Here is a 25,936-nt window from a genome sequence, read left to right as displayed (position 1 = left end):
AAGGTTCAGCGTAACATGTCTGTCGCAGTACTGAACCCAGTCAGGGCACATGACACTCACTGTGAAAACTCCATTCTCCAGGTCCATCACTTGAATGGTGTTGTCACCACAAGCCATCAGCAGGCTGTTATCCTGAGGGAGAGAGAACATCAGTGAACAGGAGGGAGGGAGGTGAGAGAGAGAGAGAGAGAGAGAGACACACTCAGAGATAGAGACAGAAAGGGAGATAGACAGATAGATAAATGGAGTGAGAGTGATGCACAGAGAGACAGAAACAGTCAGTGAGGGTGGTAGGATAATTGAAAGAGAGAGAGAGAGAGACAGAGAGAGAAAAAGTATTACACTGCGTTACATACTATAACCTTTCATCTCTGGGTGATATACTGGGAGTGTTTGATGGGACAGTATAGAGGGAGCTTTACTCTGTATCTAACCCGTGCTGTACCTGCCCTGGGAGTGTTTGATGCGACACTGCAGAGAGAGCTTTACTCTGTATCTAACCCGTGCTGTACCTGCCCTGGGAGTGTTTGATGGGACTGTGTAGAGGATGCTTTACTCTGTATCTAAACCGTGCTGTACCTGCCCTGGGAGTGTTTGATGGGACAGTGTAGAGGGAGCTTTACTCTGTATCTAACCCGTGCTGTACCTGCCCTGGGAGTGTTTGATGGGACAGTGTAGAGGCAGCTTTACTCTATATCTAACCCATGTTGTACCTGCCCTGGGAGTGTTTGATTGGACAGTGTAGAGGGAGCTTTACTCTGTATCTAACCCATGCTGTACCTGTCCTGGGAGTGTTTGATGGGACAGTGTCGAGGGAGCTTTACTCTGTATCTAACCCGTGCTGTACCTGACCTGGGAGTGTCTGAAGAGACTTACCTTCTGGTTCAGAACTAAACTGTTTATTTCTGGGATGTCCAGACAGGTCCTGCAGACATAAAATAATAATTAACAGCTGTGAGAGTTAAGTGGGGTGAGGGACGATATTCAGGTGACAAAAACGAACCGGGATCGTTTCGTTTAGGCTTGGTGGCTGCCCATTTAAATCCAGGCAACTAATGGAGTGTCGATACTGCTCTCCCTCAGGTGACAGGAGGAGGGCCGGAGGTACAAGAGGGACAATCCCCGTCATCACAGCTTGTCTAATGGGGCTAAAAGGGTTAAATTACGAGGACAGGTTGCACAGACTAGGTTTGGATTCCCTCGAGTGTAGACGATTAAGGGGTGAGCTAATCGAGGTGTTTAAGCTGATTAAAGGATTCGATCGGGTGGATCGAAACTATTTCTCTGGTGCAGGGAGCCCAGAACAAGGGGGCGTAACCTTCAAATTAGAGCCAGGACGTTCAGGGATGATGTCAGGAAGCACTTCTTCACACAAAGGGTGGTGGAAATCTGGAACTCTCTCCCCCAAAAAGCTGTGGAGGCCGAGGGCCAATTGGAGCTTTCAAAACTGAGATGGACAGATTTTTGTTAGGCAAGGGTATTAAGGGTTACGAAACCAAGGCGGGAAGATGGAGTTAAGATACAGATCAGCCATGATCTGATCGAATGGTCTCCTCCTGTTCCTTACCTTCCTACATCACCTATGCAAGTAGATGGTGATTAGGCCCCTTGCGCCTCTAGGGCTCGTGGTTCGGAGGGTCCCCGGGCAGCTGGGGGGAAGGAGTAGCGCTGAGTACCGCAGGTAGAGTTGTCCGTTTTCAGGCCTGGAGATCCTTGCGATTCCGACCACAGTTCCCAGTGGAAGACTCGGTCGGGTCAGGGCCTGTGCGACTGGCTCACATTAACTGGCCGAGCACAATAATCTGGACACACATCACCCTGGACGGGAGTAACACACTTGCGATACGGTCCTCCCTGTCTGGTGCCTTTAAACATAGACACACTTACCAACAGCGCTAAAACAGATTAGTTGCTCATTTTCACATTGCTGTTTGTGGGAGCTTGCTGTGCGCAAATTGGCTGTCGCGATTCCCACATTACAACAGTGACTACACTTCAAAAGCACTGCATTGGCTGTGAAGCACTTTGGGGCGTCCCGAGGTCATGAAAAGCGCTATAGAAATGCAAATTCTCTCTTTAGGTAAATATATTAATGTAGGAATGGCTAGATTCCTAACTAAAGGACTGAGGTCGAGTCAGTCTATCAAACAAACGATGTTTAATACTAATCAACAGAGTTTAAAACAAAAACACAGGAGAACTACATTACAGGTCTGTACTCTTTGCTGGCTCCACGAGGACTGGCTAGGGCGGCTCCCCAGCCTGACGTCATGACGTCATCACGCCACTGGAGGATCATGTGATCAACGTGATGACGTCATCGCGTTTGGTCTCATTCTTAAAGGGACCGCGCTATGTACTTGCAATGATATGAACAAAGATACAGATTCATTCTGTAGCTAATAATTTGTTAAAGATAATTATGTACATTAGATCAGAGTCCCCCTGGTGGCTCCGCCACATGAAACTAAATAATATAGACCACACTTGGAGCACTGTGCACAGTTCTGGTTTCGATATACCTTGGTTAGACCACACTTGGAGCACTGTGCACAGTTCTGGTTTCGATATACCTTGGTTAGACCACACTTGGAGCACTGTGCACAGTTCTGGTCTCCATATACCTTGGTTAGACCACACTTGGAGCACTGTGCACAGTTCTGGTCTCCATATACCTTGGTTAGACCACACTTGGAGCACTGTGCACAGTTCTGGTCTCCATATACCTTGGTTAGACCACACTTGGAGCACTGTGCACAGTTCTGGTCTCCATATTACAAAAAGTATATAGAGACACTGGAGAAGGAGTAAAAAAAAGATTTAAAGGACAATAGTAGAATTGAGAGGTTATAACTATGAGGAAAGATTGAACACGCTGAGGTTCTTTTCTCTAGAAAAGAGAAGGCCGAGGGGTGACCTGATAGAGGTCTTTAAAATTATGAAGGGATTCGTTAGGGTAGATGTAGAGAAGATGTTTCCACTTGTGGGGGAGACCAGAACTATCAATATAACATAGTCACTAATAAATCCAGTAAGGAATTCAAGAGAAACTTCTTTACCCAGAGAGTGGTGAGAGTGTGGAACTTGCTGCCACAGGGAGTGGTTGAGGTGAATAGTATAGTCAAGGGGAAGCTAGATAAGCACATGAGGGAGAAAGGAATAGAAGGTTATGGTGATAGGGCGAGATGAAGAGGGGTGGGAGGAGGCTCGTGTGGAGCATGAACACCCGCATGGACCAGTGGGCTGAATGGCCTGTTAATGTGTTGTATATTCTTGGTTAATGCTGTAACCATTCTCTGATTCTCAGAAAGGGGACGGTCAGGGACTCGCTCTCTCTGTAATATACATCCAAGAGAATTCGGTGATTGAAAGCCGTGTCAAACAGCCATGGTCACTCCTGCAGAGACAACAATGAACAGAGCATGGTAGGAGTACGCATCAGTCTATAGTACTGCACAGTGGGAGTGAATGGGAAGGTGTCGGGTCCATGGGGATTCTGTACAATGGCAGTGAATAGGAATGGGCTGGGTCCATTGAGATTCTGTACAATGGGAAGCAGTGCGGGAAGAAATATATTAAATAATTTACAGTTACCCAAAGGCCGGTCGACGACTCCAAACTTCTTTGCATCCCTGAAATAAAACAGAAGAAAGCATCGTCACAGTGTGTTAGATACACTGTCCTTTCCCCCTCTGGGACCGGGTGTCACAGTGCGTTAGATACACTGTCCTTTCCCCCTCTGGGACCAGGTGTCACATTGCGTTAGATACACTGTCCTTTCCCCCTCTGGGACCGGGTGTCACATTGCGTTAGATACACTGTCCTTTCCCCCTCTGGGACCGGGTGCCACAGTGCGTTAGATACACTGTCCTTTCCCCCTCTGGGACCAGGTGTCACAGTGTGTTAGATACACAGTCCTTTCCCCCTCTGGGACCGGGTGTCACATTGCGTTAGATACACTGTCCTTTCCCCCTCTGGGACCGGGTGTCACAGTGCGTTAGATACACTGTCCTTTCCCCCTCTGGGACCGGGTGTCACAGTGCGTTAGATACACTGTCCTTTCCCCCTCTGGGACCGGGTGTCACAGTGCGTTAGATACACTGTCCTTTCCCCCTCTGGGACCGAGTGTCACAGTGTGTTAGATACACTGTCCTTTCCCCCTCTGGGACAGTGCAGCGCTCCCTCAGTACCGGCAACCCGGGAGTGTCAGCCTGGGATTATGGGGCTCAAACCCACAACCTTCTGACAGAGGTGAAAGTGAGACTACCTGAACGAAAGCAATGTCCACTTACCTTTTTAATCAGTTCATTCCAATTCCAGGCTTTGACATCTCCCGTCCCGGAGCTCATCAGCTGTCGGCTGGTGGAGACCAGGCTGTAGACGGGACCGTCATGAGCTGTGGAGCACAACAGGGCTCGTTAAAGGTGCAGCACAGGTTAGATACAGAGTAAAGCTCCCTCTACCCTGTCCCATCAAACACTCCCAGGGCAGGTACAGCACGGGTTAGATACAGAGTAAAGCTCCCTCTACACTGTCCCATCAAACACTCCCAGGGCAGGTACAGCACGGGTTAGACACAGAGTAAAGCTCCCTCTACACTGTCCCATCAAACACTCCCAGGGCAGGTACAGCACGGGTTAGACACAGAGTAAAGCTCCCTCTACACTGTCCCATCAAACACTCCCAGGGCAGGTACAGCACGGGTTAGATACAGAGTAAAGCTCCTTCTACACTGTCCCATCAAACACTCCCAGGGCAGGTACAGCACAGGTTAGACACAGAGTAAAGCTCCCTCTACACTGTCCCATCAAACACTCCCAGGGCAGGTACAGCACGGGTTAGACACAGAGTAAAGCTCCTTCTACACTGTCCCATCAAACACTCCCAGGGCAGGTACAGCACGGGATAGATACAGAGTAAAGCTCCCTCTACACTGTCCCATCAAACACTCCCAGGGAAGGTACAGCACGGGTTAGATACAGAGTAAAGCTCCCTCTACACTGTCCCCATCAAACACTCCCAGGGCAGGTACAGCACGGGTTAGATACAGAGTAAAGCTCCCTCTACAGTGTCCCATCAAACACTCCCAGGGCAGGTACAGCACGGGTTAGATACAGAGTAAAGCTCCCTCTACACTGTCCCATCAAACACTCCCAGGGCAGGTACAGCACGGGTTAGATACAGAGTAAAGCTCCCTCTACACTGTCCCATCAAACACTCCCAGGGCAGGTACAGCACGGGTTAGATACAGAGTAAAGCTCCCTCTACACTGTCCCATCAAACACTCCCAGGGCAGGTACAGCATGGGTTAGATACAGAGTAAAGCTCCCTCTACACTGTCCCATCAAACACTCCCAGGGCAGGTACAGCATGGGTTAGATACAGAGTAAAGCTCCCTCTACACTGTCTCATCAAACACTCCCAGGGCAGGTACAGCACGGGTTAGACACAGAGTAAAGCTCCTTCTACACTGTCCCATCAAACACTCCCAGGGCAGGTACAGCACGGGATAGATACAGAGTAAAGCTCCCTCTACACTGTCCCATCAAACACTCCCAGGGAAGGTACAGCACGGGTTAGATACAGAGTAAAGCTCCCTCTACACTGTCCCCATCAAACACTCCCAGGGCAGGTACAGCACGGGTTAGATACAGAGTAAAGCTCCCTCTACACTGTCCCATCAAACACTCCCAGGGCAGGTACAGCACGGGTTAGATACAGAGTAAAGCTCCCTCTACACTGTCCCATCAAACACTCCCAGGGCAGGTACAGCACGGGTTAGATACAGAGTAAAGCTCCCTCTACACTGTCCCATCAAACACTCCCAGGGCAGGTACAGCACGGGTTAGATACAGAGTAAAGCTCCCTCTACACTGCCCCAGCAAACACTCCCAGGGCAGGTACAGTTGGGAGTCGGATACAGTTTCGGAGAAATACGCAGTGAATTTCCTTGTCTGGTTTTTATTATGTCTTACCTTTGAAGGTGAAAATGGGCTTTTGATTCTCTTCAGTTGCTTCTATACTGAGAGCAGCCGCGAGACTGTAGGAAGAATAGACAGTGTGTTACTACTGGGGTGATATGTCGCGTAGGGTCGGGTTGGGGGGTCAGTTCTGGTTGCAGGGGGTTTGGATGGGAGAGATGGAACCTTGGGGGTGTGGGGGGGTCCGTGGCACAGAGTCTGTGAGATGGGGGGTGGGGTCCGTGGGGGTAGCATCTGTGTGGGGGGAGGGTAGGTGTTCGGCTCGGAGGGGGTGGGAACAGGTCAGGGAGGCAGAGGGCTGGGGCAGGGTCTGGGAGGCAGGCTCGGGGTCTTGGGGGGGGGGGGGGGGGGGCGGTCGGCACCAGTACCTGAAGATGGCGATCTCCCCGTAGTTGTTCCCAGCGGCCAGGTACTTCCCACAGGGAGAGAAGCTCTGGGAGAACACGGTCATGTGAAGCAGCTCCAGCTTGTGCTGCACCTCCGCCTGGGGCAAATCAACACAACAAAAACCGCTTTAACCAACACAGTACAGCGAACGACTAACGGTAGCCACACCCCCCGTGGCCGAGCATCTCAGGGCGGAGGGCGAGGACAAAAGGGAGGTGGGACGATGGGCGACATAACCCGGGGGCCCCAGCTGGAGTATTGTTTCCAAAGATGAGGGACTTCAGTTATGTGGAGAGACTGGAGAAGCTGGGATTGTTCTCCTTAGAGCAGAGAAGGTTAAGGGGAGATTGACCAGAATGGTACCAGGGATGTGGGACTTCAGTTATGTGGCGAGACTGGAGAAGCTGGGATTGTTCCCCTTGGAGCAGAGGTCAAGGGTGCCTAAGCTGCGGGGCCGCACAGTCATCTGCGCGGTCCTGCGTTGGCCGCTCACCGGCTTTACCGTTGTAGATACAGCGTGTGCGCAGGAATTTGAATGGGCCACGCGTTGGGGGGAGGCAGGCCCGGAGGGAGGCCGTGCAGCTTATGGGTGACATTGGTTGAGGGGAGTTTTACATAGAAAAATAGGAGGAGGAGTTGGCCATTCGGTCCTTCGAGCCTGCTCCGCCATTCAATATGATCATGGCTGATCCTCTATCTCAATACCATATTCCCACTCTCTCCCCATACCCCTTGATGCCTTTTGTGTCTAGAAATCTATCTATCTCCTTAAATATATTCAGTGACTTGGCCTCCGCAGCCTTCTGTGGCAGAGAATTCCACAGGTTCACCACCCTCTGAGTGAAGAAATTTCTCCTCATCTCAGTCCAAAATGTCCTACCCTGTATCCTGAGACTGTGACCCCTCGTTCTAGACCCCCCAAGCCAGGGGAAACATCCTCCCTGCATCCAGTCTGTCTAGCCTTGTCAGAATTTTATACGTTTCAATGAGATCCCCTCTCATTCTTCTAAACTCTAGTGAATACAGGCCTAGTCGACCCAATCTCTCCTCATATGACAGTCCTGCCATCCCAGGAATCAGTCTGGTGAACCTTCGCTGCACTCCCTCTATGGCAAGTCTATCCTTTCTTAGGTAAGGAGACCAAAACTGCACACAGTACTCCAGGTGTGGTCTCACCAAGGCCCTGTATAACTGTAGTAAGACATCCTTGCTCCTGTACTCAAATCCTCTTGCAATGGAGGCCAACATACCATTTGCCTTCCTAACTGCTTGTTGGCCGCATTTCCTGGAGGTTACATCACATGAACTGCCGCCCCACCCAGTCGAACAGCCTTCCTTCCCCCCGAAGAGTCCTGGACAATCCAGGAGGGTTGGGAACCCTACGAAGACTCCACGTGCTTCTGACTCCCCGCTCAACGGTACGAAATACATCAAAAAAGTAGAACAATAAATTTGCATTACAGAATCACACAGGAGGCCATTCCACCCATCATACTATGCTGGCTCTTTGACAGACCTATCCAATTAGTCCCACTCCCCTGCTCTTCCACCATAGCCCTGTAAACATTTTCCCCTTTAAGTATTTATCCAATTCCCTTTCGAAAGTTACTACTGAATCTGCTTACGCCGCCCTTTCAGGCAGCGCATTCCAGATCACAAGATGACTGCAGTGTCATTCACAACTCCTCAGATAATGAAGCAGTCCATGCCCGCATGCAACAAGACCTGGACAACGCTCAGGCTTGGGCTGATAAGTGGCAGGTAACATTTGCGTCACAGAAGTGCCAGGCAATGACTATCTCCAACAAGCGAGAGTCTAACCACCGCCCCTTGACATTCAACTGCATTACCATCACTGAATCCCCCACCATCAACATCCTGGGGATCACCATTGACCAGAAACTTAACTGGACCAGCCACATAAATACTGTGGCAACAAGAGCAGGTCAGAGGCTGGGTATTCTGCAACAAGTGTCTCACCTCCTGACTCCCTAAAGCCTTTCCACCATCTACAAGGCACAAGTAAGGAGTGTGATGGAATACTGTCCACTTGCCTGGATGAGTGTAGCTCCAACAACACTCGAGAAGCTCGACACCATTCAGGACAAAACAGCCCGCTTGATTGGTACCCCATCCACCACCTCAAACATTCACTCCCTCCACCACCGGCGTACCGTGGCTGCAGTGTGTACCATCTACAAGATGCACTGCAACAACTCACCAAGGCTTCTTCAGCAGCACCTCCCAAACCCGTGACCTCTTCCACCTAGAAGGACAAGGGCAGCAGGCGCATGGGAACACCACCACCTCCAAGTTCCCCTCCAAGTCACACACCATCCTGACTTAGAAGTATATCGCCGATCCTTCATCGTCGCTGGGTCAAAATCCTGGAACTCCCTCCCTAACAGCACTGTGGGAGTACCTTCACCACACGGACTGCAGCGGTTCAAGGCGGGGCTCACCACCACCTTCTCAAGGGCAACTAGGGATGGGCAATAAATGCTGGCCTTGCCAACAACACCCACATCCCATAAACGAATTTTTAAAAACTCACTGCATAAAAATATTTTCATTTCCTCCGGGCCTTTCGCCGATTACCTTCAATCTCTGTCCGCCAGTGGCAACAGTTTCTCCTTATTCTCCCTATCAAAACCCCTTGTCGTTTTGAATTAAATCTCCCCTTAACCTTCTCGGCTCTAAGGAGAACAATCCCAGCTTCTCCAGTCTCTCCACATAACTGAAGTCCCTCAATCCGGGTACTGATGTGGTCATCTCCCCTTAACCTTCTCTGCTCCAAGGAGAACAATCCCAGCTGCTCCAGTCTCTCCGCATAAATATATTTAACCAATATTCATCCCTCAATCGACATAACATAAAAACAGATTATCTGGTCATTATCACATTGCTGTTTGTGGAAGCTTGCTGTGCGCAAATTGGCTGGCACATTTCCTACATTACTTCAAAAAGTACTTCATTGGCTGTAAAGCGTTTTGGGACGTCCGGTGGTCGTGAAAGGCGCTACATAAATGCAAGTCTTTCTTTCTTTAACTGAAGCCCCACATCCCTGGTGCCATTCTGGTCAATCTCCCCTTAACCTTCTCTGCTCTAAGGAGAACAATCCCAGCTTCTCCAGTCTCTCCACATAACTGAAGTCCCTCATCCCTGGTACCATTCTGGTCAATCTCTTCTGCACCCTCTCCAAGACCTTGCCATCCTTCCTAAAGTGTGGGTCCCAAGAACAGAAAGAAAGACCTGCATTTCTATAGCGCCTTTCATAACCACCAGACATCTCAAAGCGCTTCACAGCCAATTAATTTGAGTGCAATCACTATTGTAATGTGGGAAACACGGCAGCCAATTTGCACACAGCAAGCTCCCACAAACAGCAATGTGATAATGACCAGATAATCTATTTTAGTGATGTTGATTGAGGGATAAATATTGGCCCAGGACACCAGGAATAACTCACCTGCTCTTCTTCGAAATAGTGGCCATGGGATCTTTTTTGTCCACCCGAGGGCAGATGGGGCCTCGGTTTAACGCTCATCCGAAAGACGGCACCTCTGACTGTGCAGCAATCCCTCAGCACTGCACTGGGAGTGTCAGCCTAGATTTTTGTGCTCAGGTCCCTGGAGTGGGGTTCAAACCCACAACTTTCTGACTCAGAGGCAAGGGTGCTACCCACTGAGCCATGGCGGACACTGACACGGAATAAGTACACAATACTGCATAGGATTACATAGGATATACGGCTCAGAAACAGGCCATTCGGCCCAACAGGTCCATGCCGGTGTTTATGCTCCACACGAGTCTCCTCCCACCCCTCTTCATCTCACCCTATCACCATATCCCTCTATTCCTTTCTCCCCCATGTGTTTATCTAGCTTCCCCTTAAATGCATCTATACTATTCACTTCAACCACTCCCTGTGGTAGCAAGTTCCACATTCTCACCACTCTTTGGGTAAAGAAGTTTCTTCTGAATTCCCTATTGGACTTCTTGGTGACTATCTTCTATTGATGGCCTCTAGTTATGCTCAAGTGGAAACATTCTCTCTGTATCCACTCTATCAAAGTTTTTCATAATTTTAAAGACCTCTATTAGGTCACCCCTCAGCCTTCTTTTTTCAAGAGTTCGCCCTTTCCTTATATTGTATACCCTCGCATTTCTGGTATCATCCTTGGAAAAAATACCAGCATGGAATATTATTTTTTTTTTAAAGTAAATCACATTGATTATGATAAACAACAGTAAATTGAGTGGGAAGAGGGCTGACTGCAGACCTCAAGCTCAATCTCCTCAGTCTACCAGTCAAACCGACAATATTTACCACGGTCGCCGCCATCTTCGGTGCGCATGCGTGTTTCCCTAATCCGCGCAAGGGCCTTCTGGGTACAGGCTAAACCCTCCCTCTCTCAATAAAGAAAAGAAAAATAATTTGAGAATCCGCCTGTGACCAACGCGCCGCACAGAAAAAGCACACCAAGATCAGGGCAGAAATTAAAAAAACATAAACTAAAAAAAAACGTTGGGAGTTGGGCCAGGCGCGCGTGGTGTCTTCTGGGAAATGGGGGGGGACGCTGAATGTTTTAAAAATATAATTTCCAAACCGCCTTTCCGGGGGAGCAAATGTGTTTTTTTCAATAAAGAAGTCTACTTGCTTGTTTTAAATTTTAAAAAAAGAAGCTAATTGAGTTAATGGCTGTAACGGTAACCATGGAGATGGTGGAGGCGGGCCGTGACCGCCTGACCCCAACGGCTGAACGGCGGAGGCGTTTCTCCCACCTCCGCCCCCACGTGGCATTCTGGGAGTTGTAGTCCAGTCAGGGCGGAAGTTCCGGTGGCACGGACGGCGGGCGGGAGCGAAAAGAACTACAATCCCCCCCGTGACGCCGCGTGCGGCGAGTGCGGGCCGCGCCTCCATCTTAGAGTGGTGCTGAAGGAGAAGCTGAAGCCGCCCGGTTGGGTTTTGTTGGCGGAGCGGAGGAGTGTCATCCACTCTCCCTCGTAACAGATACTCGGTGAGTTTTTGGGTCGCGCAAACCGCGGCTGTTTATGTTGTTGGTTGTTGACCGTTTGTTCGAGCGCCCAGCCTGGGTGCGGAGCCTGAGGCCATTAGGCCGCAAATCAGCTGGGCCACTCTGTCTGTCTATGAGAGCATTAATGTGATTTATTCATGGAGGCGATAGTCCATTGCAAAGGATGATTCTATTATAAAGGGCTGTTATAAATATGTGTGTGTGTGTGTGTGTGTGTGTGTGTGAACATTAATGTGATGTCTTGATAATGCAAAGGACTCTGCCATGGCAAAGGGCTATTATAAATATCGGTGTGTGAGCATTATAATAGCCTTTTGCAATGGCATATCACATTCCTCAGATAAAGAAGCAGTCTGTGCCCGCATGCAACAAGACCTGGATGACGTTCAGGCTTGGGCTGATGAGGGGCAGGTAACACTCGCGCCACACAAGTGCCAGGAAATTACAATCTCCAACAATGAAGCGTCTAACCACCGCCCATGACATTCAACGGCACTACCATCGCCGAATCCCCCACCATAAATATCCTGGGGGGGTCACCATTGACCAGAAACTTAACTGGACCAACCACATAAATACTGTGGCGACAAGAGCAGGTCAGAGGCTAGGAATTCTGCAGCGAGTGTCTCACCTCCTGACTCCCCAAAGCCTTTCCACCATCTACAAGGCACAAGTCAGGAGTGTGATGGAATATTCTCCACTTGCCTGGATGAGTGCAGCTCCAACAACGCTCGAGAAGCTCGACACCATCCAGGACAAAGCAGCTCGCTTGATTGGCACTCCCTCTACCACCTTAAACATTCACTCCCTCCACCACCGGCGTCCCATGGCTGCAGTGTGTACCATCTACAAGATGCACTGCAGCAACTCGCCAAGGCTTCTTCGGCAGCACCTCCCAAACCCACGAGCTCTTCCACTTAGAAGGACAAAGGCAGCAGGCGCATGGGAACACCATCACCTCCAAGTTACACCATCCTGACTTAGAAGTATATCGCCAATTCTTCATCATCACTCGGTCAAAATCCTGGAGCTCCCTACCTAACAGCACTGTGGGAGTACCTTCACCACACGGACTGCAGCGGTTCAAGAAGGCAACTCACCACCACCTTCTCGAGGGTAATTAGGGATGGGCAATAAATGCTGGCCTTGCCAGCGATGCCCACAATCCCATAAACGAATAAAAAAAAAAATTAAAAAAAATTAATGTGATGTACTAATGTGTGTGATATTCCATTGCAAAGGAATCTGCCATGGCAAAGGGCTATAATAAATATCAGTGTGCGTGAGCAGTAATGTGATGTATTAATGTGAGTGATATTCCATTGCAAAGAGCTATTCCATCTCCAAGTGCTATTATTGCAAAGTGCTATTCCATTGCAAAGGGCTATTATAAATATCAGTGTATGAGCATTAATGTGATATAAATATCAGTGTGTGTGTAACCATTACTATAATGAGTGTCTCTAAATATAAGCATTGTTCAGTGGTGTGCCTTGGTATATAATGCTGATTGGGCTCAAAATAAACATAAATTTCAGTAGTTTCAATGTATTTATATTAGGGAAGTATATCTTTCAAAATATGTGTAAATTAAAAAAACTTTCATTTGGACCGCCAGGTCTAATGCGCCCCTAATTAATAGTCTATAAGTCGCAGCTTGCCAAGAGAGTTGATTAGTTAATGGCTGATGTTTATTCACTCGTGGTCTCCCTGTAGTGTTGTGTATAGGGAAACTAGACTGACTAGTTGTTTTCGGTTGAAGTAGGTTTACGGCGTGTACAATTGCGAGTGGTATGTTCTGTTTATTTTATATTTCCCATGTAAATTCCTGTGTTCATCCTTTGCAGTGCAAGCTGCCTATCCACTGTAATTACACCCTCCAGCCAGTGGTGGCGCTGCACTACCCACATTTACAATGGAAGCAGTCTATGTAAACTGGTCACGCTGTAATTACACCCTCCAGCCAGTGGTGGTGCTGCACTACCCACATTTACAATGGAAGCAGTCTATGTAAACTGGTCACGCTGTAATTACACCCTCCAGCCAGTGGTGGCGCTGCACTACCCACATTTACAATGGAAGCAGTCTATGTAAACTGGTCACGCTGTAATTACACCCTCCAGCCAGTGGTGGTGCTGCACTACCCACATTTACAATGGAAGCAGTCTATGTAAACTGGTCACGCTGTAATTACACCCTCCAGCCAGTGGTGGTGCTGCACTACCCACATTTACAATGGAAGCAGTCTATGTAAACTGGTCACGCTGTAATTACACCCTCCAGCCAGTGGTGGTGCTGCACTACCCACATTTACAATGGAAGCAGTCTATGTAAACTGGTCACACTAATTACATCCTCCAGCCAGTGGTGGCGCTGCACTGCCCACATTTACAATGGAAGCTGTCTATGTAAACTAGTCACACTGTCATTACACCCTCCAGCTAGTGGTGGCGCTGCACTGCCCACTGCCCATGGAAGCTTCCTGTGTCCTAACTCGCACCAAGTCCCGTTCGTCCATCACCCATGTACTCGTTGGCTCCCAGTTAAGATTTTAAAATTCTTATCCTCGTTTTCAAATCCCTCCATGGCCTCCTCACCCCCTCCATATCTCTGTAACCTCCTCCAGCTCCACAACCCCTCGAGATATCTGCGCTCCTCTAATTCTGCCCTCTTGAGCGTCCCTGATCTTAAGCACTCCACCATTGACGACTGTGCCGTCAGCTGCCAGGGCCCTACGCTCTGGAATTCCCTCCCTAAACCTCTCCGCCTCTCTGCTTGTCTTTCCTCCTTTTAAGATGCTCCTTAAAACCTACCTCTGCTACCCTAATATCTCCTTACGTGGCTCGGTGTCAAATTTGGTTTGATAATCGCTCTTGTGTGACGCCTTGGGACTTTTAGTACGCTGAGGGTGCTGTATAAATGCAAGTTGTTGATGATACGCTGTAATTGCACCCTCTTGCCAATGGTGGTGCTTCACTGACTACACGCACAGGAGAGTGTGATTGTAGCCTTGACAATTGGCAGGTTCTGTTGTTAATGGGGACACCGGAATCTCTAATAGAAAATATGTGCGTGTAGATGTAAGGTTTTTAAAATAGGAATATTTGTGTCTTGGTAATCTTTTAAATTTGAATCCATTTGAGAATTTCAGAAAGGATAAAAGCAAGTTCTTCCTCGTCAGCATGCTCCAAAGCACGTCACGTGCAGTGAATTCGTTTTTTTTATTCTCTGGATGTGGGCGTCGCTGGCAAGACCGGCAATTTTTGCCCATCCCAAGTTGCCCCTTCAGAAAGTGGCGGTGGGCTGCTGCCGCCTTGAACTGCTGCATGCTCGATACAACTGAGGGGCTCGCTAGGCCACTTCAGAGGGCAGCTCAGAGTCCCCACCTTGGGTGTGGGACTGCAGTCACCCGCCCGTAGGCCAGACCGGGTCAGGACGGCAGGTGCCCTTCCCTAAAGGGACATCAGTGAAAGCAGTTGGGGTTTTTACGACAGTCCAACAGCTTCAGGGTCACTTTTACTGATCCAAGCTTTTTATTTCCAGATTCTTAAAACCAAATTCAAATTCACACACAGCTGTGGTGGGATTTAAACTGCTGTTCTCCAGGTTATTAGTCCAGGCCTTCAAATTACTAGTCCAGTAGCACAACCACTGCACAACTGTACCCCTCTGAGGGTGGGGGGAGAGAGAGACAGATACACACTGAGGGGGGGGGAGAGAGAGAGAGACACAGATAGAGAGAGATGCTCACTGAGGGAGAGAGACCCACACATGGGATGGGGGATCTTGGCTACAAGGACAGGTTGGAGAAGCTGGATTTGTTTTCATTGGAGCAAAGGAGGTCGAGGGGTGATTTGATAGATGTGTACAAGATTATGACAGGTTTGGATAAGCTAGATGGGGAAAGGCTGTTCCCACTAGTTGATAGTACAAGGACTAAGGGACACAGATTTAAAGTTTTGGGAAAGAGATACAAGGGGGATGTGAGGGAAAACTTTTTTACGCAGAGCGGCGAGGACCTGGAACTCGCTGCCGACGGAAGTGGTGGAAGCGGAGACACTCAATGTTTTCAAGGGGAGGCTGGATAGGCACTTGAGGGAAATAAACTTGCAGGGCTACGGGGATAGAGCGGGGGAATGGGACTGACTGGACTGCTCTACAGAGAGCCGGTGCGGACTCGATGGGCTGAATGGCCTCCTTCTGTGCCGTTATGACTCTCTGGAGGGAGGGAGACAGGATGGGAGAAACCAAAATGGGGGAGAGAGAGAAACCTAGACTGGGGGGAACAAGAGTTCCTGTCCGCCTGTGATTTGCGCTGTTGTGAAATATGTTTTGTGCCGGGAGTCGGGCAACTTTGGTGCTTCTCCCCGAGGGCTGGCCTTCCGAGCTGTGGCAGTCGGTGAATTTAATTTAGAAACATAGAAAAAATTGGAGCAGGAGTAGGCCATTCGGCCCTTCGAGCCTGCTCCGCCATTCAGTATGATCATGGCTGATCCTCTATCTCAATACCATATTCCCGCTCTCTCCCCATACCCCTTGATGCCTTTTGTGTCTAGAAATCTATCTACTTCTTAAATATATTCAGTGACTTGGCCTCCACAGCCTTCTGTGGTAGAGAATTCCACAGGTTCACCACCCTCTGAGTGAAGACATTTCTCCTCATCTCAGTCCTAAATGTCCTACCCCGTATCCTGAGACTGTGACCCCTCGTTCTAGACCCCCAGCCAGGGGAAACGTCCTCCCTGCATCCAGTCTGTCTAGCCTTGTCAGGATTTTATATGTTTCAATGAGATCCCCTCTCATACATCTAAACTCTAGTGAATACAGGCCTAGTCGACCCAATCTCTCCTCATACGACAGTCCTGCCATCCCAGGAATCAGTCTGGTGAACCTTCGCTGCACTCCCTCTATGGCAAATATATCTTTTCTTAGGTAAGGAGACCAAAACTGCACACAGTACTCCAGGTGTGGTCTCACCAAGGCCCTGTATAACTGTAGTAAGACATCCTTGCTCCTGTACTCAAATCCTCTTGCAATGAAGGCCAACATACCATTTGCCTTCCTAACTGCTTGCTGCACCTGCATGTTTGCTTTCAGTGACTGGTGTACAAGGACACCCAGGTCCCTTTGTACATCAACATTTCTCAATCTAGAACGATTTTGTGCAAAGATTAGGTCTGAAGTTAGTTCCCCTTCTGCACCCAAGAGCCCGACCCCACCTCGAGGAGACCACTCCCCAGCGACACAATTTAAATAACGCCCTAATCGCGGGGAGACTGACCCCCCCCCCCCCCCCGGCCAACCTTCACCTCCTAGAAGGACAAGGGCAGCGGGCGCATGGGAGCACCACCGCCTCCCAAGTTCCCCTCCCAAGACGCACACGCCATCCTGACTTGGAAGTATATCGTCGATCCTTCCTCGTCGTTAGGGCAGCAGCTCCAGGATTTTGACCCAACAGCAATGTGGGAGTACCTTCACCACACGGACCGCAGCGGTTCAAGATGGCGGCCCAGCACCTTCTCAAAGAAAGAACTTGTGTTGATATAGTGCCTTGCAGAGCGTTCCCAATGATGTGCTTTTTAAAGTGTCGTCACTGCTGTAACGCCGAGCACATTTTTGTAACCAAGGGACTAAATTAGATAGCTCTTTCAAAGAGCCGGCACTGGCACGACGGGCCGAATGGCCTCCTTCTGTGCTGTCCGATTCTATGATTCTAACTCTGGGTGAGTCATTAGTGATGGCCCCAAGAATGAATATTTTTTTAAAGCTTGTGTGGTGACAGATGGAAGACAGGAGATGTCCAGGGCCTAGTTAGTTCACTCTGGAGGTTAAACTGTTCCTTTCTTGTACCCGGCAGGCCCGAAGCATCGCGCCAGCGCGCCCGGGAGGCTCGCAGGGGAAAGCCATGCCGTCGTCCGTCTGGAAGGGCCTGGTGGGAGTCGGACTCTTCGCCCTCGCGCACGCTGCCTTCTCCGCAGCCCAGCGTAAGTACAAGCGGACCCGTGCTCCGATTTATTTTTCTCCGCCCGCCTGCCCGGGCAACCTCTGCCCCCTTCACCAGTCGAGCATCAGCCTAGACGGGTGGGCATCTTGGCTGGAAACAAGTGTGCACTTGTAGACGGTATACAAGCGGGGGGGACGACAGCGATCAGGAGCCCGGAACCCTGCTATTATTTCACCCCCATCCTGGGACCCTAGCACTCGGCTGGTGGATGTGGTCTGTACGTGTGTGTGTGTGTGTGTGTGTGTGTGTGTGTGTGTGTGTGTGTGTGTGTGTCCTCTCCTCTCCCAAAGAGGCCGGGCTCTCTTGGAGCAGCAGGCCTGCGCTGAGGAGTTGAGAATCGCCCCGGGGCTGCCGCTCAAAGCTGCCGATCAGCCTTGCTACAGGGTGGGCACGTGGGAACGGGGCCACAGCCCGATCACCGTGCTGACCGAGACCATCCACGTTCACCGGTCTGGAGGGGGCGGGGTGGTGGGTTTGTACTTGAACGGCCAGCGTCGGTCACCCGTGGGACTGTATTGGGCTGATTGCCTCTCGGTTTTTCAGAGGGCTCCACTTCGCACAGGCCCGAAAGTGCTGGGGGCCGAGGTGGGAAAGGCCGCGACTCACGTACCCAATCTGCGGCCCCTCCACGCCCCCGACTCGCGCTTAACCGTGTAACCGAAGGCGGGAGTGCAGCCGCGACCTTCGCTCTGACCTTCTCTGCTTTTACAGATCGATCGTACATGAGGTTAACCGAGAAAGAGAACGAGACACTGCCTGTAGATGTAAGTACACTGTCACAGAGTCGTAGTAATATACGGCACAGAAGGAGGCCATTCGGCCCATCGTGTCTGTGCCGGCCGACAAAGAGCGATCCAGCCTAACCCCACTTTCCAGCTCTTGGTCCGTAGCCCTGTAGGTTGCGGCACTTCAAGTGCACATCCAAGTACTTTTTAAATGTGATGAGGGTTTCTGCCTCTACCACCCTTTCAGGCAGTGAGTTCCAGACCCCCACCACCCTCTGGGTGAAAAGCTTTCTCCTCAACTCCCCTCTAATCCTTCAACCAATTACTTTAAATCTATGCCCCCTGGTTATTGACACCTCTGCTAAGAGAACTAGGTCCTTCCTAGCCACACTATCTAGGCCCCTCATAATTTTATACACCTCAATTAAATCTTCCCCTCACCCTCTTCTGTTCCAAAGGAAACAGCCCCAGCCTATCCAATCATTCCTGATAGCTAAAATTCTCCAGTCATAGAAACATAGAAGATAGGAGCAGGAGTAGGCCATCCGGCCCCTCGAGCCTGCTCCGCCATTCAATTAGATCATGGCTGATCATCCAAATTCAGTACCCTGTCCCTGACTTCTCCCCATATCCCTTGATCCCTTTAGCCTTAAGAAACATATCCAACTCTTTCTTGAATATATTTAATGAACTGGCCTCCACTGCCCTCTGTGGCAGAGAATTCCACAGGTTCACCACTCTGGGTGAAGAAATTCCTCCTCATTTCAGTCCTAAATGGCTTACCCCTTATCCTTAGACTGTGACCCCTGGTTCTGGACTCCCCGGCCATCAGAAACATCCTTCCTGCATCTAGTCTGTCCAGGCCTGACAATCTTATAGGTTTCGATGAGATCCCCCCTCAATCTTCTAAACTCCAGTGAGTATAAGCCCAATCGACACAATCTCTCCTCATACGTCATTCCTGCCATCCCAGGTATCAGCCTGGTGAATCTTCGCTGCACTCCTTCCATGGCAAGAACGTCCTTCCTCAGGTAAGGCGACCAAAACTGCACACAATACTCAAGGTGCGGTCTCACCAAGGCCTTGTACAACTGCAGCAAGACATTCTTGTTCCTGTACTCGAACCCTCTTGCTACGAAGGCCAACATACCATTTGCCTTCTTAACCGCCTGCTGCACCTGCATGCTTACCTTCAGCAACTGGTGCACAAGAACACCCAGGTCTCTCTGCACTTCCCCTTCTCCCAATCTATTGCCATTCAAATAATAATCTGCCTTCCTGTTTTTGCCACCAAAGTGGATAACCTCACATTTATCCACATTATAGTGCATTTGCCATGTTTCTGCCCAATCACCCAACCTGTCCAAATCATACTGGAGTTTCACGACATCCTCCTCACAGCATACCCTCCCACCCAGCTTTGTGTCGTCTGCAAATTTGGAGATATTACATCCAATTCCCTCGTCCAGATCATTAATGTATATTGTGAACAGCTGGGGTCCTAGGACCGATCCTTGCGGTACCCCACTAGTCACTGCCTGCCACTCAGAAAACGACCCGTTTATTCCAACTCTTTGCTTTCTGTCCGCCAACCAGTTCTCTATCCAAGTCAATACCTTGCCCCCAATCCCATGTGCCTTAATTTTGCACGCTAATCTCTTATGCGGGACCTTATCGAAAGCCTTCTGAAAGTCCAAATACACCACATCCACTGGTTCTCCCTTATCTATTTTACCAGTTACATCCTCAAAAAATTCCAGTAGATTAGTCCGGGCAACATCCTTGTAAATCTCCTCTGTACCCTCTCTAGTGAAATCACATCTTTCCTGTTCTATATATAACGCCTCGGTTAGATTCCAGCCTGTAACTCACTCCTGGGTATCTGTTATTCTATATATAAACCCCCCCGAACCCCTCGATTAGATTCCAGCCTGTAACTCACTCCCGGGTATCTGTTATTCTGTGTATAAACCCCACGAGCCCCTCGATTAGATTCCAGCCTGTAACTCACTCCCGGGTATCACAGAAACCCCACAGTGTAGATAGAGGCCATTTCGGCCCATCGAGCCTGCACCGACACATATCCCACCCGATCCCCGTAACCCCTATACCAACACATATCCCACCCGATCCCCGTAACCCCACGTGTTTAATCCCCCTAACACTAAGGGTCAATTTATCATAGCCAATCAACCTAACCCGCACATCTTTGGACTGTGGGTGGAAACCGGAGCACCCGGAGAAAACCCACGCAAACATGGGGAGAATGTCTGTGTGGTGTTTGCACATTCACCCGAGGCCGGATTGGAACCTGGGTCCCTGGCGCTGTGAGGCAACAGTGCTAACCACTATGCCACCGTGCTGTTCTATATATAAACCACCCGAACACCGTCGCTCCTCCTCTCCCCCTAAACACTGCCTGTAGATCTAAGTACAGTCGCTCCTCCTCTCCCCCTAAACACTGCCTGTAGATCTAAGTACAGTCACTCCTCCTCTCCCCCTAAACATTGTACTTAGATCTACAGGCAGTGTTTAGGGGGAGAGGAGGAGCGACTGTACTTAGATCTACAGGCAGTGTTTAGGGGGAGAGGAGGAGCGACTGTACTTAGATCTACAGGCAGTGTTTAGGGGGAGAGGAGGAGTGACTGTACTTAGATCTACAGGCAATGTTTAGGGGGAGAGGAGGAGTGACTGTACTTAGATCTACAGGCAGTCACTCCTCCTCTCCCCCTAAACATTGCCTGTAGATCTAAGTACAGTCACTCCTCCTCTCCCCCTAAACACTGCCTGTAGATCTAAGTACAGTCGCTCCTCCTCTCCCCCTAAACACTGCCTGTAGATCTAAGTACAGTCGCTCCTCCTCTCCCCCTAAACACTGCCTGTAGATCTAAGTACAGTCACTCCTCCTCTCCCCCTAAACACTGCCTGTAGATCTAAGTACAGTCACTCCTCCTCTCCCCCTAAACATTGCCTGTAGATCGAAGTACAGTCACTCCTCCTCTCCCCCTAAACATTGCCTGTAGATCTAAGTACAGTCGCTCCTCCTCTCCCCCTAAACACTGCCTGTAGATCTAAGTACAGTCGCTCCTCCTCTCCCCCTAAACACTGCCTGTAGATCTAAGTACAGTCACTCCTCCTCTCCCCCTAAACACTGCCTGTAGATCTAAGTACAGTCACTCCTCCTCTCCCCCTAAACACTGCCTGTAGATCTAAGTACAGTCACTCCTCCTCTCCCCCTAAACACTGCCTGTAGATCTAAGTACAGTCACTCCTCCTCTCCCCCTAAACACTGCCTGTAGATCTAAGTACAGTCGCTCCTCCTCTCCCCTTAAAAAAAGAAAGACTTGCCTTTCTACAGCGCCTTTCACCACCTCGGGAGGTCCCAGAGCGCTTTACAGCCAATAAAGTACTTTTGAAGTTATAATGTATGTAACGCGGCAGCCAATTTGCACACAGCAAGCTCCCACAAATAGTAATAGTTAATGGCCAGATAATCTGTTGTTGGTGATGTTGATTGACGATGACGACAACAACAACTTGTATTTATATAGCGCCTTTAACATAGTAAAACATCCCAAGGTGCTGCATAGGAGTATTTTTAAGACAAAAAATTTGACACCGAGCCACATGCGGATAAATTAGGGCAGGTGACCAAAAGCTTGGTCAAAGAAGTAGGATTTAAGGAGCGTCTTAAAGTTGGAAAGAGAGATAGCAAGGCGGAGAGGTTTAGGCAGGGAATTCCAGAGCTTAGGGCCGAGGCAACAGAAGGCACGGCCACCAATGGTTGAGCGATTAAAATCAGGGATGCTCAAGAGGGCAGAATTAGAGGAGCGCAGATATCTCGGGGGATTGTGGAGCTGGAGGAGATCACCAGAGATAGGGAGGAGCGAGGCCATGGAGGGATTTGAAACAAGGATGAGAATTTTGAAATCGAGGCGCTGCTTAACCGAGAGCCCATGTGGGTCAGCGAGCACAGGGGGTGATGGGCGAGCGGGACTTGGTGCGAGTTAGGACACGGGCAGCCGAGTTTTGGAATGACCTCAAGTTTACGTAGGGTGAAATGAGGGATAAATATTGGCCCCAGGACACCAGGGGGAGCCCCCCCCCCCCCCCCCCCAACTCCTCTTCGAAATAGTGCCGTGAGATCTTTTATGTCCACCCGAAAGGGCAGACTGGTGCTTTCGGGTTAACGTAGAATCCAAAAGACGGCACTGCAGCACTCCCTCAGTACTGCACTGGAGTGTCAGCCGAGGTTTTTGTGCTCAAGTCCCAGGAATGGGGCTTGGAGCCATAAGCTGCTGACTCAAGAGGCAAGAGTGCTACGCACTGAGCCAGAGCTGACACGAAAGACTGCCTGTAGGTGCAAGTAGACAGTCACTCCTTCAACGTCCTCAGGAAGGGAACCTGGGCCTGTGTGTGGGGTTCAGTTCCACACCAGGTGAGATCAGCTAACTCAGGCCGGTACCAGCACTGAGGGAGCGCCGCACTGTCGGAGGGGCAGTACTGAGGGAGGGCTGCACTGTCGGAGGGTCAGTACTGAGTCGCTGCACTGTCGGAGGGGCAGTACTGAGGGAGCGCGGCACTGTCGGAGGTGCTGTCTTTCAGATGAGACGTTAAACAAGAGGGCCTCGTCTGCCCCCCTCCGGTGGGGGTAAAAGAGCCTATGATTACTATTGGCAGAAGAGCAGGGGGAGTTCTCCCTGGTGTCCTGGGGCCAATATGTCCCTCAACCAACATCACTAAAAAAACAGATTATGGTCATTGGTCCCATTTACTGTTGGGATCCTGCTTTGTGCAAAATGGCTGCCACGTCTGTCGACAGAACAGGGGCTGCACTTAAGAAGGAATTCCTTGCATGCAGAGCAATAAGGAGCATTCAGAACCGTTCTGAAACGACAGGCCATGTTATTAATCATCACCGGTCCTCCTTTCTGCCTTCACAGATAGTCCTTCAAACCGTTTTGGCATTTGTAGTTACCTGTTACGGGATAGTTCACATAGCGGGGGAGTTCAAAGATATGGACGCTACCTCCGAGCTTAAAAACAAGTAGGTGGATTTGTTTTAATCTGTCTCTCTTTTCAAATTGTGTCCACATGTGCCCTGGGAGTGTTTGATGGGACAGTGTAGAGGGACCTTTACTCTGTATCTAACCCGTGCTGTACCTGCCCTGGGAGTGTTTGATGGGACAGTGTAGAGGGAGCTTTACTCTGTATCTAACCCGTGCTGTACCTGCCCTGGGAGTGTTTGATAGGACTGTGTAGAGGGAGCTTTACTCTGTATCTAACCTGTGCTGTACCTGTCCTGGGAGTGTTTGATGGGACAGTGTAGAGGGAGCTTTACTCTGTATCTAACCCGTGCTGTACCTGCCCTGGGAGTGTTTGATGGGACAGTGTAGAGGGAGCTTTACTCTGTATCTAACCCGTGCTGTACCTGCCCTGGGAGTGTTTGATGGGACAGTGCAGAGGGAGCTTTACTCTGTATCTAACCCGTGCTGTCCCTGCCCTGGGAGCGTTTGATGGGACAGTATAGAGGGAGCTTTACTCTGTATCTAACCCGTACTGTCCCTGCCCTGGGAGTGTTTGATGGGACAGTGTAGAGGGAGCTTTACTCTGTATCTAACCCGTACTGTCCCTGCCCTGGGAGTGTTTGATGGGACAGTGTAGAGGGAGCTTTACTCTGTATCTAACCCGTGCTGTACTTGATTGGACAGTGTAGTGGCTAAAGTTGATTGTCTTGAGTTGACCACTTATCTTTCTTTCTGTTTCTTTCTCCCTCCCTCACTCACATTCTTTCTTGCCTCCCTCCTCCCCACTCTCTCACCTACCCACCTTGCTCTCGCCCTTCCTCTCCACTCATCATTCCTTCCACCCCTGCCCAATTTTCGCACCTTTCTGCCTTCTCTCTGTCTGTCTGCCTCTCTATCCATCCCCCTTCGCCCCCCCCCTTTCTCTTGCACCTCTCTCATTTTCCCAGAACGTTTGAGACGCTGAGGAACCACCCGTCGTTCTACCTGTTCAATCACCGAGGGCGGATGCTGTTCCGCCCGGCGGAGGCAGAGAGCATGCCCGCGCCCCAGCCTGTGCCGTCCACCTTGAAGCTGCGGAAGTTGGAGCCCAGCTGGCGTTAGCCGCCGAGGGCTCTTTGTACACCTGTCGAACGTTTAATACTTGAAATGGTGGGGGGGGACTGTCGGGCGTGCACTGGTTATTTTTAATACAAAATCCATCGGATCCTATTTATACAAGCCCGGGCTTCGTCTCCTGAAGTGCCAGGCCGATTTCTTTCTCAGTCGAAGAGGCCAGCTCTCCTGAACCGCTTTAGTGAGATCTTTTTACACGTACCAACACCTTTCGTTCTCGCCTGTCTCCCATGTGGCGAGGTGGGTCCCCCTGTTGTACAGCTTTCCCCCCTCAATAGTTGGTAAGTGTGCAATACCAAGTAAAGGCCCTGGTTCCATCCTCGGCCTAGCGATGAGTTCGAGCCGATCGCACCCCAGTGTGGGTCTGAACCCCACACACACACAGCAGGAAAGGCCCAGGCTCCATCCTCGGCCTAGCGCTGAGTTCTAGCTGATCTCGCCTGGTGAGGGACTGAGCCTGGGTTCCCTTATCACGATTCCTATGCACTTCCTGCTTGAAAGTGCCTGCAATTGTGATAGTGGACGGTGTCAGTGTCGAGTGCGGCCCCTGTGGTCGAATATCCTGCCGCTATTTGCCACTGCTGGAGTGGCCCCAGAGGAACGCCTGGCGCCCATGCAGCAGGAGTCAGCGCCTCCTGGGAGTGCAGTGGGGATGGGGGGGAGCGGTTTCTGCTGGGTCACGAGTCCCTGTGTAGCCATAAGACAGGAATGAGGGGCACACGTCAAGGGATTGAGAGGGAGGAGGGGGTTACAAGGATTCAGAAGCGCCTTTACAGGCACACGTGCTTCCTTATTCCACCCGCCCCCTCAACTCTAAATCTGAGTTGAATTAAACAGGCCTGGACAGTGATGTTACTCCCACACCTCCCCTGTCGGGGACAGTGTCGAATGCGTTAGACGCACCCCAACTTCTGTCCCGATCTGCAACGCTCCCTACCGAAAGGTAATTGTTTGTTTTGGGGGAGTGGGGATGGCAGCTAATTTCTCTCGGGCACTCGATTTTCCTGTGAAATTAGATTCACCGCTGATTTGCTGCTGTGATGTCACGGTGGGCAAAATGGCTGCTTCTGAGCGGCCATTTTGAAATGCTCAGTAAAGGCCCCCAGAGAGAGACGGGGACAACAGAAAGACACTGGCGAGCGTAGGGATATTTCTTGGTCGAACACGCGGGATGATCTGGAACATTTGAAGGTATGTGTCTTCCTGAGATTGCACTTGCTGCAGTGTTGTGTCTTGGTTATGGTTGTTGAATTATTTGAGGAGGGCGGGGCAAGGTTCTTTGGTTTGGGTTCCAATCTTGTTGCATGTGTTGGGACGGGCTGAGGACAAAGAGAAGAAAAAAATCATATATAACCTAATAAACAGTCCACTGCTTTTCATAAAATGTCTGCGTTTCCTTACTGTCTCCCACTCGCCTCTTCACCTCCCACCAAAGCTTTCCTCGACTCTTCAAGGCTTCTCTGCTTGGTTCAGTCAACAGCCCTCTCCTCTTGAGCCAGCAGGCCGTGGATTCCATCCCACTACCCGAGACCTGAGCCCATAGCTGGCGGTCCCAGTGCATTACTGAAGGAGTGCTCCCTCCATCGATTCATAAGAACACAGACAGGAGTGGGCCATACGGACCATCGAGCCTGTTCTGCCATTCAATAAGATCATGGCA

At 50.2% G+C, this 25,936-nt stretch overlaps 2 protein-coding genes across 4 annotated transcripts in view; one reads left to right on the top strand and one right to left on the bottom strand.

Annotated features, from left to right (window-relative positions):
* Positions 1 to 10,805, bottom strand: part of thoc6 (THO complex 6) — a 31,364-nt gene extending 20,559 nt beyond the window's left edge. The window contains exons 1-7 of one of the 3 annotated variants that reach the window (XM_086001311.1): positions 10,699 to 10,805; positions 6,350 to 6,465; positions 5,976 to 6,040; positions 4,293 to 4,396; positions 3,595 to 3,632; positions 877 to 925; positions 61 to 132 (exon numbers count right to left, since the gene is read on the bottom strand). In XM_086001311.1, coding sequence (XP_085857437.1) covers positions 61 to 132; positions 877 to 925; positions 3,595 to 3,632; positions 4,293 to 4,396; positions 5,976 to 6,040; positions 6,350 to 6,465; positions 10,699 to 10,713 — 459 coding nt within the window. In that variant the 5' untranslated portion in view covers positions 10,714 to 10,805. Of the gene's footprint in view, positions 1 to 60; positions 133 to 876; positions 926 to 3,594; positions 3,633 to 4,292; positions 4,397 to 5,975; positions 6,041 to 6,349; positions 6,466 to 10,651 lie in introns of all 3 variants that reach the window. The other 2 variants (XM_086001312.1, XM_086001313.1) reach the window with 2 other exon arrangements.
* Positions 10,806 to 11,204: 399 nt separating this feature from the next.
* Positions 11,205 to 25,660, top strand: mmgt1 (membrane magnesium transporter 1). Its single transcript, XM_086001314.1, has 5 exons — positions 11,205 to 11,389; positions 17,265 to 17,391; positions 18,123 to 18,175; positions 23,080 to 23,183; positions 24,111 to 25,660. The coding sequence occupies exons 2-5, from the start codon at positions 17,313 to 17,315 to the stop codon at positions 24,262 to 24,264; spliced, it is 390 nt and encodes a 129-aa protein (XP_085857440.1). The 5' UTR covers positions 11,205 to 11,389; positions 17,265 to 17,312; the 3' UTR covers positions 24,265 to 25,660.
* Positions 25,661 to 25,936: the final 276 nt, after the last annotated feature.

This window comes from Somniosus microcephalus, chromosome 11 (assembly GCF_052327205.1).
Source record: "Somniosus microcephalus isolate GS21.2 chromosome 11, FLI_Smic_1.0, whole genome shotgun sequence".
Lineage (NCBI taxonomy): Eukaryota > Metazoa > Chordata > Chondrichthyes > Squaliformes > Somniosidae > Somniosus > Somniosus microcephalus.
The sequence above is the reverse complement of the archived record's forward strand: the minus strand, read 5'-3'. Positions and strand labels throughout refer to the sequence as shown.